Below are 14,759 nucleotides of genomic sequence, written 5' to 3' on the forward strand. Positions count from 1 at the left end.
CTCAATTCTAGGCAAGGTGGTTGGATTTTGTTTTTGGGAGGGTCACTGTGGCTGGTTACAATGGTAAAAACATCAGACGGGCAGCAAGATTTATGGGCACCATCTTCAGCACCGAAGTCTCGAGTCTCCTACGCGCCCCACCTCGCCCACAAGCACTTTAAAAAATAGTAAATTCATAAATCTTTGAAATAGTGTTTGGATTATTTAAGTCTGCAATTGATTTTATCAGTTTAAACACTCCTTGGCTCTGAAGTATGTGTTTTTTAGCCCTGATGGGTTTTGCCTTCAAGTAGCAAAGAACAGTGATGAGTATGAAATCAAAATATATTATTTTTCCTAAGGGTGGCTGGTTTTTAACAAAAGTTAACCGTTCCACTGTAAAAATGTCTTTTCTGGAATAAAAGCTATAGCATCAGGGGTTTTTCTGAGCCTTATTCCAGCAGGGCCTCCTCTGATGGCTCCTTCAGAACAGCATCTGCTACAGGCTGCTTCAAGAAACAAATACTCCCCCCTCCCCGGTGCTGTGGGGTTTTCTTCTTAAGTACAAATGTGTTTGGATCCTGGCAGTATTTACCTTCATTCCATCAAAAGATGAGGAGACCTCGGAGTTCTGCTTTTTAAACAAAGGTTACAAAATCGAATTTTTATTGTGTCACACAAGATGCACTTATAAAATTGGTACAGAATATCATTTAACAGGGGGAAAAAATCATTCCAAGTTGTCTTTGAGCAATAGTTAAACAAAAATTAAACTACATCATATTCACAAATACTTTGAATTAAATTTTAATGAGTCAAATTTATCAAAATAAAATACATCCAAAATAAAGGTTTCCCTGCCTATATTTGAAGCTCTCACGCCCCTAGTATTTCCGACTTTGGCCACTTCTCCAACGGAAGGGAGAAAGATGCAGGTAACAAGGGGGAAAACACACACCTCTCAGATCAGAGAGCAACAGCCTAACTTTTATTTTCAAAGACCGCTCCATCAGGACGTTATTTCTGTACGTTCATCTTGGTAACAGTAATCGGTGACTTTTGAGGAATAAACACGAATCTGGAATTTTAAAACTTCAATATTTTTCCTTTTTTACTTGGCCACTCTGTGATTGCTACTCAACTGACAAAGATCTGCAAATCATTCAGCATTTAAAATGTCATGGTTACACATATGTCAAAGTGCCCAAGAATATAGCACCCTGTCTCACACCCAGCTAAAATACCAAATATTCCTTTTCCGCTCTTCTAGAGCACCTCTTTGCCATTCCTCCAGTGATTCTGATACCCCAAAGTAAAAACTGCCGTATACTTCAAAGCCCAAACACTTCATAATAAAGCTACATTCATTCTACTTTAAAAACCCACCCCTATCCCCCCTCCATTTCAGGTTTCCCGTTTTCAGTCATGTGCAGTTGCCCAAGCCAAGAGAAAGAAACACTCGTTTTAAGCTGATCTTGATACACAAAACACAGACATGGTTTCTTCTTCAACACAAGGGCTCACAGCTGCAAATAAAACGTTTATGTGCCAACTGGAATCCTGCATCTTCATTGTGCCCCCCTCCCACCCTCAAGCGTAGATATGTTCACATTTCATAAAGTCATTTAGTTTCTTGCTTTTAAAATAACAGTGCAAATTGAAGGAAAAAAAAGCTCTACTTGCCTAATTAATGGGCATATCTACAACTCCATTTTTCTGATTTTTTTTCCAGTAGCTGGCTTAATATTTAGACAAAAATATTATGCATTAAATCTTTCATTTGAGGATAATTTATTTGGATTATCTGAAATACATTGAGATCTTCTGGTGGCAATATCTTGATCGGTTCTTCTAATGAAGGTCTAAAAAAAAGGCTTATGGCAGGTGAAGAATTTGAAGCTGGTTATGAAAGCCAGTAGAAAGAGATGCTCCTAATTGAAGAAGCAAACAGATGTCCAAAGTTAACCTTCCGGTGAAGGGATCTTGGCAAAAAAGTGATACATTCTGGAGTACAGTCCAGAGAGCATAAATGAATTTAATTTTTTCTCTTCACGTTATTTCCAAGGAAGCAAGGTTGTAGCTCTGCCAAGCTGAAGACCTCTCCAAACTCATCGCATTTCCCAAACACTCCAAGAGCTGAAACCTGACCAGTCCTCAAGCCAAGTTGTTCATCATAATAGGGTTGTCGTTAATAATTTAATTTTAAAATAAATATTTTAAGTGCCTGTTTGGCAAGCGTCCCTCCGTCCCGCAAGCATTTGCTGTGCCAACAGCTCAGTATCCTCAGCACGTCTATTTACAAAAGTTCAGTCAATTCTGTTTCCGCAAATTGTGAACCTGTCTATCTCCAGCAAATCTTTCTTTGCAGATCTGTGTTTTAGCTCTGAATTGTCCAGGGTAATATCTTTTTCATCCCCGTCAGGAGTCGTCAGGAATTGATCAGAGTTGCTCGTCACAAGCAGTGGTGCTGTGTTCTCCTTCTGGTGCACTGGCTGGCTGCTCACTGACGCAGACAAGTTTTCATCTGTAGAAACCCATGCATTTAAAACAAACAAACAACAACAGAAATTAGGACATGGGAGGGACAGAAGAATTATTAATGGCAGCTCCGGGCATAGTGATTTTAGGTTTTAGTCACCACACTGCAGAATTGGTTAAGAAGAAAAAGATGATATTGGATTTATATCCCGCCCTCCACTCCGAAGAGTCTCAGAGCGGCTCACAATCTCCTTTCCCTTCCTCCCCCACAACAGACACCCTGTGAGGTAGATGAAGATATTGGATTTATATCCCGCCCTCCACTCCAAAGAGTCTCAGAGCGGCTCACAATCTCCTTTCCCTTCCTACCCCACAACAGACACCCTGTGAGATGGGTGGGGCTGGAGAGGGCTCTCACAGCAGCTGCCCTTTCAAGGACAACCTCTGCCAGAGCTATGGCTGACCCAAGGCCATTCCAGCAGGTGCAAGTGGAGGAGTGGGGAATCAAACCCGGTTCTCCCAGATAAGAGTCCACACACTTAACCACTACACCAAACTGGCTTAAGTGAGAATATGTTCAAATTAAGCAAGAGTGTGACAACAACTCTGACATGTGGGTGAAAAAGGTAGTCCCCTGCGCAAGCACCAGTCGTTTCCGACTCTGGGGTGACGTTGCTTTCACAATGTTTTCACGGCAGACTTTTTACGGGGTAGTTTGCCCTTGCCTTCCCCAGTCATCTACACTTTCCCACCAGCAAGCTGGGGACTCATTTTACCAACCTCGGAAGGATGGAAGGCTGAGTCAACCTGAGCCGGCTACCTGAACCAGCTTCCGCTGGGATCGAACTCAGGTTGTGAGCAGAGGGCTCCGACTGCAGTACTGCAGCTTTACCTACGATGTTTTACCTACGATGGCAGCTGCTGCCATGTCAGCATATTTTGATACCTTTGCATTCAGACGATAAAATCTGCACAGAAGCCTTTTCCATCAGCCTTAGCATAGTCCGTAGTAGGGGTGTGTGCTCAGTTTATACCGAGCCAAATAAATACCCAAAAAATACCTTATCAGCAATGTTCCCTCTAAGAAGCAGTCTTGTGAGTAAATCCTACTGGCATTCAAGTTGTGAGCTCCTGCATAAATTAGTTTGCTCTGGGGCCATTTTTCCAGAGTTAAGACAAATATGTGTGAGCTGGAGGCTAAAAATCTGTGAGCTAGCTCACACTAACACAGCTTAGAGGGAACACTGCTTATCAGTATTTTTCAGATACTTACTTAGCCAACTCAGACTTTCTAATCTGATTTGGCTACCAATCTAGCTCCGCCCAAATAAAAGCCAATATTATTCAGCTTTCATATGGGCTCAGCCTAAGCAGCGTGAGCTCCCCCACCTTCTATGTGAACCTGTGCCGCTTCTGGGTTTCTCATGCATGGCTGGGCTTTACAAAAGCCATTCATAGGGGAACAAGTGCACCTTTAAGACCAACCAAGTTTTATTGAGAACGTCAGCTTTCGTGGTGAAAGGTGAAGTTGACTCCTGCTTTGTCCAACTGCTTCAGACCAACACGGCTGCCCTCTTGGATCTTTAAATGGCTTTTGCAAGTCAAGCCGCAAGCACGCCTTCCCTCCCCGAGTCCCTCCACGGCAGGGGCATGTGTCAGTGAATGAAGGGGAAGCATTTCAAGCCTTCGCTTCCCTTCCCGAAGTGAGCTGGGCTGCCACTGTGGGAGGGAACATATTTAAAGGTTAAATACCTTCCCTCTGTTCGGTGCCTCATCAGTGGAAGGGAAGGCATTTAAAAGACTGTGGTCTGTTTAAATGCCTTTCTTTCACTTGCTGAGGCATGCTGCTGCAGCGGCCAAAAACGGGAAGAGAAGGGGAAGGGATGAAGCCAAATAAATGCAGTAATTCTGATTGTTTCTCGAATCCCAACAGCATAACAATATTGGGATTCAGGAACATTGGCATATACTGATATTTTTCAGGTTTGGTATCCTGAACCGGAAAAATACCATTTTGTGTGTTTGTGTGCGTGTGTGTGTATGCGTGTGCGCACCTTCAGTTCCGAGCTCAGTAATGTAAGAAGCTGCAGTGAGTTATGTCTAATGGTTCATTCTGGTACCTGACTGAAAGCTCAAGAGTACAGCATCCATTGCTCTAGCATACTTAAGCAGGCTTTTATATCAAATTATTTTAAATTTTCAGAAACATTTCTGATAAACCAGCTGGTCGCAGGTCCTGGCTTCCTCTCAGAAACTTGGTGAGGAAGCAGCCCCAGAATTTAAAGTCCTAACTCTAACCAAATTAACAATGTTAAGTAATAAAAGTGTAATTGACGGTGAGGAGCAGAGAGAACAGACTGTGAGAGAAAGCTGCCCTGGAAGAGCTGTGGCCACAAGGGCACACCTGACCATTTGCTAGCTGCTGCCCACTGCTGTGTGGGGTGGCTCAGATGAAATTTGCCAAGCACCCCAGTATGTGCCGTGGCAAAGAGGGAGAAACGGAAGGGAAAGAGCACAGGAAGGAGGAAGGACCTGGGGAGGGTGGGGGGAGCCTGGCAAGAAGAAAGAGGCCGGGAGCAGGTGCTGGGGAGACGAGGACCTTTACTAGGCTAACCAGGTGGAGATGTGGGGAAAGGAGCCAGAGGCTGTCCTAGAGGAACTGGCTGCCCACAACTGCAAGCTGGAGAGGAATGGAGTCTTGGGATAGAGATAATCTGTCCCTTAAAGAGAGAAGAGGTCCTGCTAAAGTAGCAACCGTATAGGCCAGTGGTGTACTAGACTAAAGTCATCCATCCAAATAATTGCACTGAAGGGCAACGGCAGCAGGTTGGCAAGAGATCTTCAGGGGGTACATCGTTTACCCGCTACCAATTCCAAATGAGAGATCTTCTGGGGGTACAGAACCTACACGCTACTCGTCCCAAAGCTTGATCCCCCCTCCCTTTTATTTTATTTGACTGTGGGCAACTGCGGTTTAAAGAACCTATAGAAAAGGCCAGATGGAAGACTGGGCATTCTTCAGTCCAAAAGGCCTCAGAGTCTTCCCTCCACTGACACAGTCCCTGGGGCCTGTGTGTTTTTAAGAAGTGGGAGGGGCCAGGGTTGGGTTTTTTGCCAATGGAGATCTGATTATCTATGCAGATTTTGCTTTGACAGCAGCTTCCCCACAGCAGAAGGATCTTCAGTGTGGGACTACAAGCAAGCCTTTGTGACCCACTGCTCACTTCCTCAGATACTTCTTCAGTGACTCCCAAAAGCTCCTTCCCTGCAACAAATCTGGTTAGTCTTGAAGGTGCTGCTGCGATCCCTTGCTCTTTCCTACTGCTACAGGCAGACTAACATGGCTACCCACCTTGATCTATCTGCAAGTAAAGCTCTGTGTGTGTGCAAGAAAAGGTTTCAAAACCATGTTATTTTATAAAGGCATCCTGCTAAACAGAGCATCTACCTCAAATGCTGAAGATCTGCTATTAGAATTATGCCAGAGCCTCCCTTCCTGACATTTCGTGTTTGGCTCTGCCTCATGTGTCAGAATTTCAAAGTTACCCATAGGCTCAAAAGGCTGGTGACCCCAACTCTAAAGACAGATACCAAAAATGACATCAGCAGCTTTAAAAACCTGTTGGAAATGCGGGGAAAAACCCAAACAAAAGGCCAAACTAGTTTTTGCTTTCACATTTGGTGGCAATGCTCAATGCTTAAGCAATTTGGGTGTGCAGTTACAGACGAAACAGCAGAATGGAAAATTCTGTGAAGTTGCTTGTTTAGGTAGTCCCCTGTGCAAGCACCAGTCGTTTTTGATTCTGGGTGACATCGCATCACGTTTTCACAGCAGGCTTTTTCACGGGGTGGTTTGCCACTGCCTTCCCCAGTCATCTACACTTTCCCCCCAGCAAGCTGGGGACTCATTTTACTGACCTCGGAAGGATGAAAGGCTGAGTCAACTTCGAGCCGGCTACCTGAAACCAGCTTCCGCCGGGATCGAACTCAGGTCGTGAGCAGAGAGTTCAGACTGCAGTACTGCAGCTTTACCACTCTGCGCCACGGGGCTCTGAAGTTGCTTGTTTAGGTTACTATAAAAAGTACTAACATCCATGCACTTAGCAGGAACTCTACTTACAGCGGCAAGATTATTAATAGCATATTACTGGAGACCGGTCATGCTACCCTGCAAAGAAATTTGGTTGCGGAAGGCATCCTATATGGTTCTGTACTGAGTAGCGTCTGGCTCTGGAACCATAGGTGGCAGACTCCACATTTACACCATGTCTATAATTTAAATGTGTGGACGTGAAACTGCAGAATTATACCATGCAACGAGATTAGGTATAGTCAATACAGAGATTGATAAACACAATGCTGACACAATCTCGTCTCTGGAGTTAGATTTGCTATTAGAGAACACTTCCAAAAACAGTAGAGTAGACAAAGGAGCAGAACATAAGCGGGGGGGGGGGGGGGGTTCTGCTTACCTTGAGGGGTCTTGTGTTTGCTGTGCTGTTTACCAAGAGGTTTGCCAGGGGTGCTGGCCGGAGGGGGGTTGAACAGCTTCTCCTCCATGTTTGCTTCTTTGACGTATTGGCATGACTTTCCCAACAACACAATGCTGTTAAGGACTTTGAGCGAGATTAACCTGAAAACAAGAAATGTGTTCTGTAAGAGGACTCCATTTCTTGACCAAGAAGTAGATCAGTTCTTGATCCCTCCAAGTTAGATACCTTAGGAGCTCCACTTGCAAAGTAACTTGCAGATGTTATCATGAACTGCTTTACCCCAAAACAACACGCAATCGACGGGACCAAGGCCAAACTACTAGGGGTCTACCACTGCACTGGCAACTGGACAAGTCAATTAAAATTCTGGGAAACAGGTGAATAAATGCATGTGCAATTTAGATTAGTGGTTAAGAGCAGCAGACTAATCTGGAGGACTAGGTATGAGTCCCCACTCCATATGCAGCCAGCTGGGTGACCTTTGGTCAGTCACAGTTCTCTCAGAATTCTCCTGGCTGATCCTCACACAGCCCCACTTATCTCACAGCGTGTTTGCTATGAGGAGGGGAAGGGAAAGGAGATTGTAAGCTGCTCAGAGACTCCCTTGGGTAGTAAAGGGCAGGGTATAAAACCAACTCGTTTTCTTACTTTTATGGGCACACAGTTGCAACAGTTTAATAAGATATAGGGTCAAACCAAATGTGAGATCCATGAACACAATCTGCTACTTTATTTCTTCAACCAATCACAATGTTACATTTCTGCTTTGAAAATCAGGGCAGGAATTCCATGGGGGCAGGAATTTGGACTTCCCCTATGCATGCCACTTGCCCCAGTTTAAATCACTCCTTTCCCCATTCTTTATAGCAGCCATGTGGGGTTAATCAAGGGGAGGGTGGAGCCTTAAAATGAGCATTTCACAGGAAACCCTGAACCCAGATCTCCCATGCCATGACTAATTGGGCCCTTGAAATAATTTTATGGAGCCAATAAAGTCAAAGTCAGTTCAATCTAATATATGCTTGCGTAGAAGTAAGCCACAGAACACTAAAGGATACACTCTCAAGATTGTGCTCCGTTTCTTAATATTACAATCTGAAATCTACAGTCAGTAAAAGTCAGTAATATCAACAATGCATAATACACATTGGATGCAATCAGGGCTTTTTTGTAGCAGGAGCTCCTGTTGTGTTTGCCAAGGACAGCAAACCACCCATTTCCCAAGAGAGCCAAACTCCAAACTGGAGAGCCAGTTTGGTGTAGTGGTTAAGTGTGCGGACTCTTATCTGGGAGAACTGGGTTTGATTCCCCACTCCTCCACTTGCACCTGCTGGAATGGCCTTGGGTCAGCCATAGCTCTGGCAGAGGTTGTCCTTGAAAGGGCAGCTGCTGTGAGAGCCCTCTCCAGCCCCACCCACCTCACAGGGTGTCTGTTGTGGGGGAGGAAGGGAAAGGAGATTGTGAGCCGCTCTGAGACTCTTCGGAGTGGAGGGCGGGATATAAATCCAATATCTTCATCTACCTCACAGGGTGTCTGTTGTGGGGGAGGAAGGGAAAGGAGATTGTGAGCCGCTCTGAGACTCTTCAGAGTGGAGGGCGGGATATAAATCCAATATCTTCATCCACCTCACAGGGTGTCTGTTGTGGGGGAGGAAGGGAAAGGAGATTGTGAGCCGCTCTGAGACTCTTCGGAGTGGAGGGCGGGATATAAATCCAATATCTTCATCTACCTCACAGGGTGTCTGTTGTGGGGGAGGGAGGTAAAGGAGATTGTGAGCCGCTCTGAGACTCTTCAGAGTGGAGGGCGGGATATAAATCCAATCTTCTTCAAGACATCTGAGAGCCAAAGGGAAGAGAATGCAAACGAGACAAGAGTCTCTGAGTGAATTAAAACAGCTATGAAATTTTAAAAAGCTGTAATTTTGTGTGTTGGTTTTTTGGTGTTCTAAATGAAAAGAGAGCACTTCACACATGAAACAAAGTTGGAGTCCAGGGACACCTTGAAGACCAACAAAGTTTAATTCTGGGTATAAGCTTTTGTATGCAGGCACACTTCTTCTTATACCCAGAATTAAACTTCGTTGGTCTTCAAGGTGCCCCTGGACTCCAACTTTGTTCTATTGCTTTAGATTCACCTGGCTGCCCACCTGAATCTACCTTCATGGAACTTCACAGGTGGTTTGGGAGTCACACTTACCCACAATAGAAGAGGACCACACAAGCACAAGCCAAGACACCTTGCACTTTTACTGAACTGGTAACCACCCGGATGAGCTAGAGACAAAAGGGAGTGGGGGGATGTTTTAATAAAGGTTAATAAATAAAAGAGCTTCCAAAGAGAGAGAAAACTTTTTCTGCAAAAAACCCTACAATATCTGCACTGAAAATAATCTGTGATGCTTTGCCCAGCCATACTTATGTTTAAAACTATCCTGAGATGCCTTCTGCAAGATAAAATTGTGTCACGATTAAAGTCAAAGCTATCGTCTCTCTGTATTTCTCTCTGCTTTAGGACCATGACATCTGTGTTCTACACAGGCACTGAGATTTATCAGCTTCAGCTTGCCGTCGTTTCATTGTGACATTTACAAAATAGCCCCATTTCCTCAACCATTCATCACGAGCAAGGAAGGCAGCCCCTTTATCAGAGCTTAAAAACCCACCTTCTGATGCCCTGAGAGTGCTTAAAATTTAAAAAGCTGCTTCAACAGCAGGTACAACTTTACCCCAACAGTGTGCCCCACTGAAACGGTTGAGTGGCTGGCCTCAGAACTTCATTCATATCCCCTTCAGAGGCTCCCCAATCGAAGCTCTCGGAAAAATATTTAACATTTCATCCCTTGGTAAATCCCCCTGCCAGCTTTTGACGGTGCGCCGCTGATAGCGGCGAACAGGGTCAAAAGCCTGGGGGTACTATTGGAGCCCTCCTTAATGATGGAGGCTCAGATAGCAGCCACTGCCAAGTCCGCATTTTTTCATCTCAGGCGGGCAAGGCAGCTAGCCCCCTTCCTGGAGCGCGACGATCTAGCAACAGTGATCCATGCTACGGTCACTTCGAGGTTGGACTACTGCAACGCTCTCTACATGGGGCTGCCTTTGTGCCAAACTCGGAAGTTGCAGCTAGTGCTTATAACTAACCGGCACAAGAAACTAGTGTGGTTTTATTAGACTTTTGCTGCTCTTAATGTTTTAATGTTAAATGTTTTAAATATTTTAACTGTATTAAATACCTAAACTTAATTTATGTGGGATTTTATGCTGTGAGCCGCCCTGAGCCACTTGGTGGGAAGGGTGGGATAGAAATCATAAAATAAAATAAAATAAATAAATATATAAATAAATAAATTTTTAACCCAAGTTGAAGAGCTTTGTGATATGGCAAGAAATGCACCACTTACTAAAACAGCCAGTGGGAGAGGAATAAAGCCCATTCTCCTGGAAACAGAATCACTGTAATCTGTGTATGCCTGGGGAGAAAGAACCAGGTTTTACTAATAAAGGAGTGGAGTGAGTTCTGTTAGGACTGGCCACATATTCTGAATGGCACCAGCCACTTCTGAGTCATCTGCTTGAGGAAAAAAAGCAAAACTGTATTTCTAATTGCCAAACTCAGCAAAAAGCCATATGTTTCTATGAGAATCCAATTAATGCAATTTAAATTCACTGAGCTACGAAGGAAGGTCAAGCTGCCTGACACTGCATGAGCAAACTGCAAAGACACTTCACGCCATTCCACGAGATTATCCAGTGGAAGAGTGAAAACGTCATAAAGATTACAGGAAAACATGTCATATGACAGTCATACAATGTCCATGATACCCTCTTCCTGCCCTGAAGCTTTAAACATCTGAACTCTCCTTATTGTTTTCCTTTACACCATCACACACAAAAATGGAGTTAAAAAATAAATAAGCTCAGGGTGATCATCTGTGAAGAACAGGGAATTTATTTACCTGATCTATGAAGAAAGACAAAAGACAGGCTTTGCCCTGTGAGATTCCATAACTAGTCAGCAGGCCAAATCTTCAAAAATGACACATTCTATGGAAATATATTCTGGGACAGGGATCCCCAAGGTGGTGCCTATGGGCACCATGGCACCTGCTGGCATCTTTCTTGGCACCCACGCAGCATTTCTTGAAAGTGGGTGAGGCCAAGTAGTATTTCTAATTGCCAGCAAGGCTTCTATAACTGGCCACTGAAGATTTGATTGGCTGGGCAGATTTTTAAGAGCACTGCTTTGGCAGCAGCTGCCATCATAGCACACAAAGAGCTTCACTGTGAATTTGAGGGATGCTGTACGGCAGCCATTTTGTGGCTGGCTCCACCGCCTATGCTTCACTGTGAATTTGAGGAATGCTGTAGGGCAGCCATTTTGTGGCTGGCTCCACCTCCTATGCTAGCCATTTTGAGGCTCTGCCCAACACTCTGTGTCAAAATCTCTGTGTCAAAAACCTCAGGCTCAAAAAGATCGGGGACTCCTAGCCTGAGCATTTAACAGCGATACAGAGCATTCATGCAGCACTTTAGACATGTCAAGTTATACTCAAAACAAACTCTAGGAAACTGTAAGTGCTAAACAGCTGAGACTGAAAGTGTGTGATTTTTCTATGGCCATCTAGAGAGTCTACAGTACAGACTCCGCTCTAGGACGTCAAGATTTTACAACAATTTAAACGTAATCACTAACGTCCAATGTTTTTATTATTTCTTTTTTTGTGCAAGCTGTCTAGGGCAAGTTCCCTGGAGAGGCAGCATAAAAATTTTCTAAGTAAATAATTTTGGAGAAACAAAAGCACAAGCGTTGAGTAACACAAAAAACCAGAACCTTCCATCTCCCTACTTACATTTTTTTGCCGACTGCTAACGAGATCAAACGCAAGGCTGGCTCTGTATTCGCTGTAGACCTGAGAAACCAGCAAAGAGCACAGGTCATTTAAAGAGCATTAGACCAAAAACAGGATTATGATTGTTACAAACTTTTCACTTCCAGTGCCAGACGGGTATTCTGACACACACGAGCAGGGATGTGAGTGAGATTCAGTTCTGTTCACAAAAAATGGAGGGGGCATCAACATGAGTAAAGGAGTTTTCCCCTATGCAAGAACTCCAGGAGCGCAACAGAATCAACATGGCCTGACCCAGCAATGGGGGAGGAAAGGCATGAGTGCAATCATCAAACTCTTTGGTCCAGAAAAGAAACTGAGCTAACAATACTGAGGTTTAAACAAATGGTTCTTGCTCCAATGGCAGCCTAAACAAATAATAAACGGCAGCCTAAACAAATGGCTCTTGCTCCAACTGCAAGCCAGAGCCAGTAGCCAAAAGCTGAACCAACGTGTCATTCAACACAGATCAGCTACACGTTACACTCCTGTTGAGATGCTAGAAACACATTCTGGTTCCGTCTCAAAGCAAACCTGTCACAAACTGGACAGACCCTGGCTTATTGAAAGCAGCTAAAACTTGCTTCCAAAGAAATGTGGTTACAAGCAAGTAGTAAAAGACAAACAGGTATTTTGATTTACACAAATTATTTTTAAAAAAACTGAAACTGAGCGTGTGGGTTGTAAGCAGGAAAGCTATAATATAGGCACAATTTCAGAAAGCTGTAGAAGGATGCAACTGCTTTCCAGTTCATAAGCTGCATTCTGGTTCAGCATCTGCAAATTTAATAGACTTAAAATAGTAATGCTGGTTTCAAACCCCCTCATCTAGGAGGGGAAGGGATTACGCATTACAATTTCCAACCCTTCTCCTCCCCTTCTGGTATCACACCCAAGCAGAATGTTAACAAGAAACTTCACAGAACATTCCCCATATCAAATCTAGCAGGCTGGGTCTCACTGTACTTTCACGTACTACTTTGTAATTTTCAAAAGCAGGGCATGTTTAAATACTTCAGGCATAAGGGAATTTATTATATGTATTTATTAAACTTATAATATGATACTGCTGCTACTTTAAGATAATGTTGAACTCAGAGTCACTTCTTAAATCTGTTTCCTAGATACACTGCTTCTACCCAAATGATATGGATGAAAGGAAAAGGCTATTTCATCTCTCATCTTATTCCTGACATCATCGTCAACACAGCTAATTCTTAATGTGGTCATATTAGGGATACTTCAATCTGGAGACAGGAGCCGTGAACAGGTAAGATAGATCCTCCTAAAAACCTGAAGACTGCCTCAGGTTTGCAGAAAAATCTAAAATGTTTAAAAAGGAGGGTTAAACTCCCCTACATATGTTAAAAAGTGCCCGTCGCTAATGCCCTCAGTAGCCATTGCGGGAAACCACCACAGTATTGCCAGCCTTCAAGCTTTGGTTTCTGCCAGAAAAAAGGCAGGGAGTGGGGGTAGGGGCCAATCCAGGGATGATTTGGCCTTTGAGGGAGGACTCCTCAGGGCCAGGCCTGTCACCAAGCACCTGACTGGCACAATGCATGCAGGCCTGGCAGAACTACTAGTCACCACTACTCAGCCATGGAAGCTCTCTATGCAAAAGCACGGCATGTTTACATGCCTCAGGCATAAGGAAATTTATTACATGTATTTATTAAACTTTGGGCCACTTGCACAATCTTGGCTCAGCGTACCTCACAGGGTTGTTGTGAGGATAAAATGGAGGAAAGGAGAACAATGTAAACTGCTTTGGCTCCCACTGTTGAGAAAGGCTAGGTATAAATGAAGCAGAGAAATCATAAATACAGGTTATGTTGGGAGGCTGTTGGTAGACGGATAACAAGGAAGCAGGGAGAGGGGAGAAGATATGGGGGAGGGGTGCCAGGAAGAGGGGGAAAGGGGTGAAACAGGGAAGGTGATGTGTCCCCCACAAGTCCTTCAGGGGTTTCTACCATGCAACTAGCCCATAGCTATCTTAGGTAGAGGCTGCCTGAGGGTGGAGAAGCTGGGGGAGAAAGGGGGGGGTAAATAAAGATACATTGGCTGTTGGGTGAAAGAGAGAAGGAAGCAATAAAAGAGGAGATGCTGTTGGGGCTTTCAAGGAAGGGAAAGAGGAAGCAGAAAATGAGACACCCCCCTCAAGTCCATGCAGATCCCTGGCTTCCATGGTTGCCATTCAAACATTTTCAGGTGGGACAGTGGCAATGATACCAAGTTAGTCCTACGACCACCTGGTGACTTCAAAGACGACTATGCATTTCACCCTCTCCAAAGAATCACAGGAATGGGATATTAAATGGTAGCCTGCTCTATATTACGAGCATCGTATGCAGAAGCACCGTTCAACAGACTGCAATAGGAATATTCAACAGGCTTATACAGAAAGGTTTTCCAGAAAGGACAGCTGAGGCCTTCTGGTCTGCTTCTTGTTCATCTTTCCCCAAGGTGGGTGGGATGATGCGGCTGGCTGCTTACCCCATGGCATGACATCACCACTTTGTGGATTCCTCTCTGGTATGACGTCGTCATGATATAAAGCATCATCCTCATTTTATTTATTTATTTTACTACATTTCCCCATCTGGGCGACGTACAAGTAGTCCTGCATGTTATAAGGGAAGGGGGGCGTTCTGTTCCAGCAGGAGTATGAGTTCTACATGCTATAGGGAAGGGTTTAAGCTGCAGCCTGTGTCCCACATGACATAAGGGAAGGTAGGGGGGGGGAGCAGTTTCCGCAGAGTTGGGAGAAGGGTTTCAACAAGGGAGAGTAGATGTCTCACATGTTATAAGCAGGGGATTCAACAAGGGACAGCAGTTTCAGCAGCTGTACATATCCCACATGTTATAAGGGAAGGAGGGGGATTCAACAAGAGAGAGCAGCGTCAATGGCAGAGTGTGTCCCATA

General features: G+C 44.4%; 1 protein-coding gene across 2 annotated transcripts in view; it reads right to left on the reverse strand.

Annotated features, from left to right (window-relative positions):
* Positions 1-608: 608 nt before the first annotated feature.
* Positions 609-14,759, reverse strand: part of LOC132576907 (transmembrane anterior posterior transformation protein 1) — a 42,967-nt gene continuing 28,816 nt past the window's right edge. For both annotated transcript variants that reach the window (XM_060246187.1, XM_060246186.1), the window contains 5 exons: positions 11,798-11,857; positions 10,349-10,417; positions 9,148-9,224; positions 6,930-7,090; positions 609-2,503 (listed from right to left, as the gene is read on the reverse strand). In XM_060246187.1, the coding sequence (XP_060102170.1) occupies positions 2,286-2,503; positions 6,930-7,090; positions 9,148-9,224; positions 10,349-10,417; positions 11,798-11,857 (585 nt within the window). In that variant the 3' untranslated portion in view covers positions 609-2,285. The remainder of the gene's footprint in view (positions 2,504-6,929; positions 7,091-9,147; positions 9,225-10,348; positions 10,418-11,797; positions 11,858-14,759) is intronic.

The sequence above is a fragment of the Heteronotia binoei genome, chromosome 9 (assembly GCF_032191835.1).
Source record: "Heteronotia binoei isolate CCM8104 ecotype False Entrance Well chromosome 9, APGP_CSIRO_Hbin_v1, whole genome shotgun sequence".
Classification (NCBI taxonomy): domain Eukaryota; kingdom Metazoa; phylum Chordata; class Lepidosauria; order Squamata; family Gekkonidae; genus Heteronotia; species Heteronotia binoei.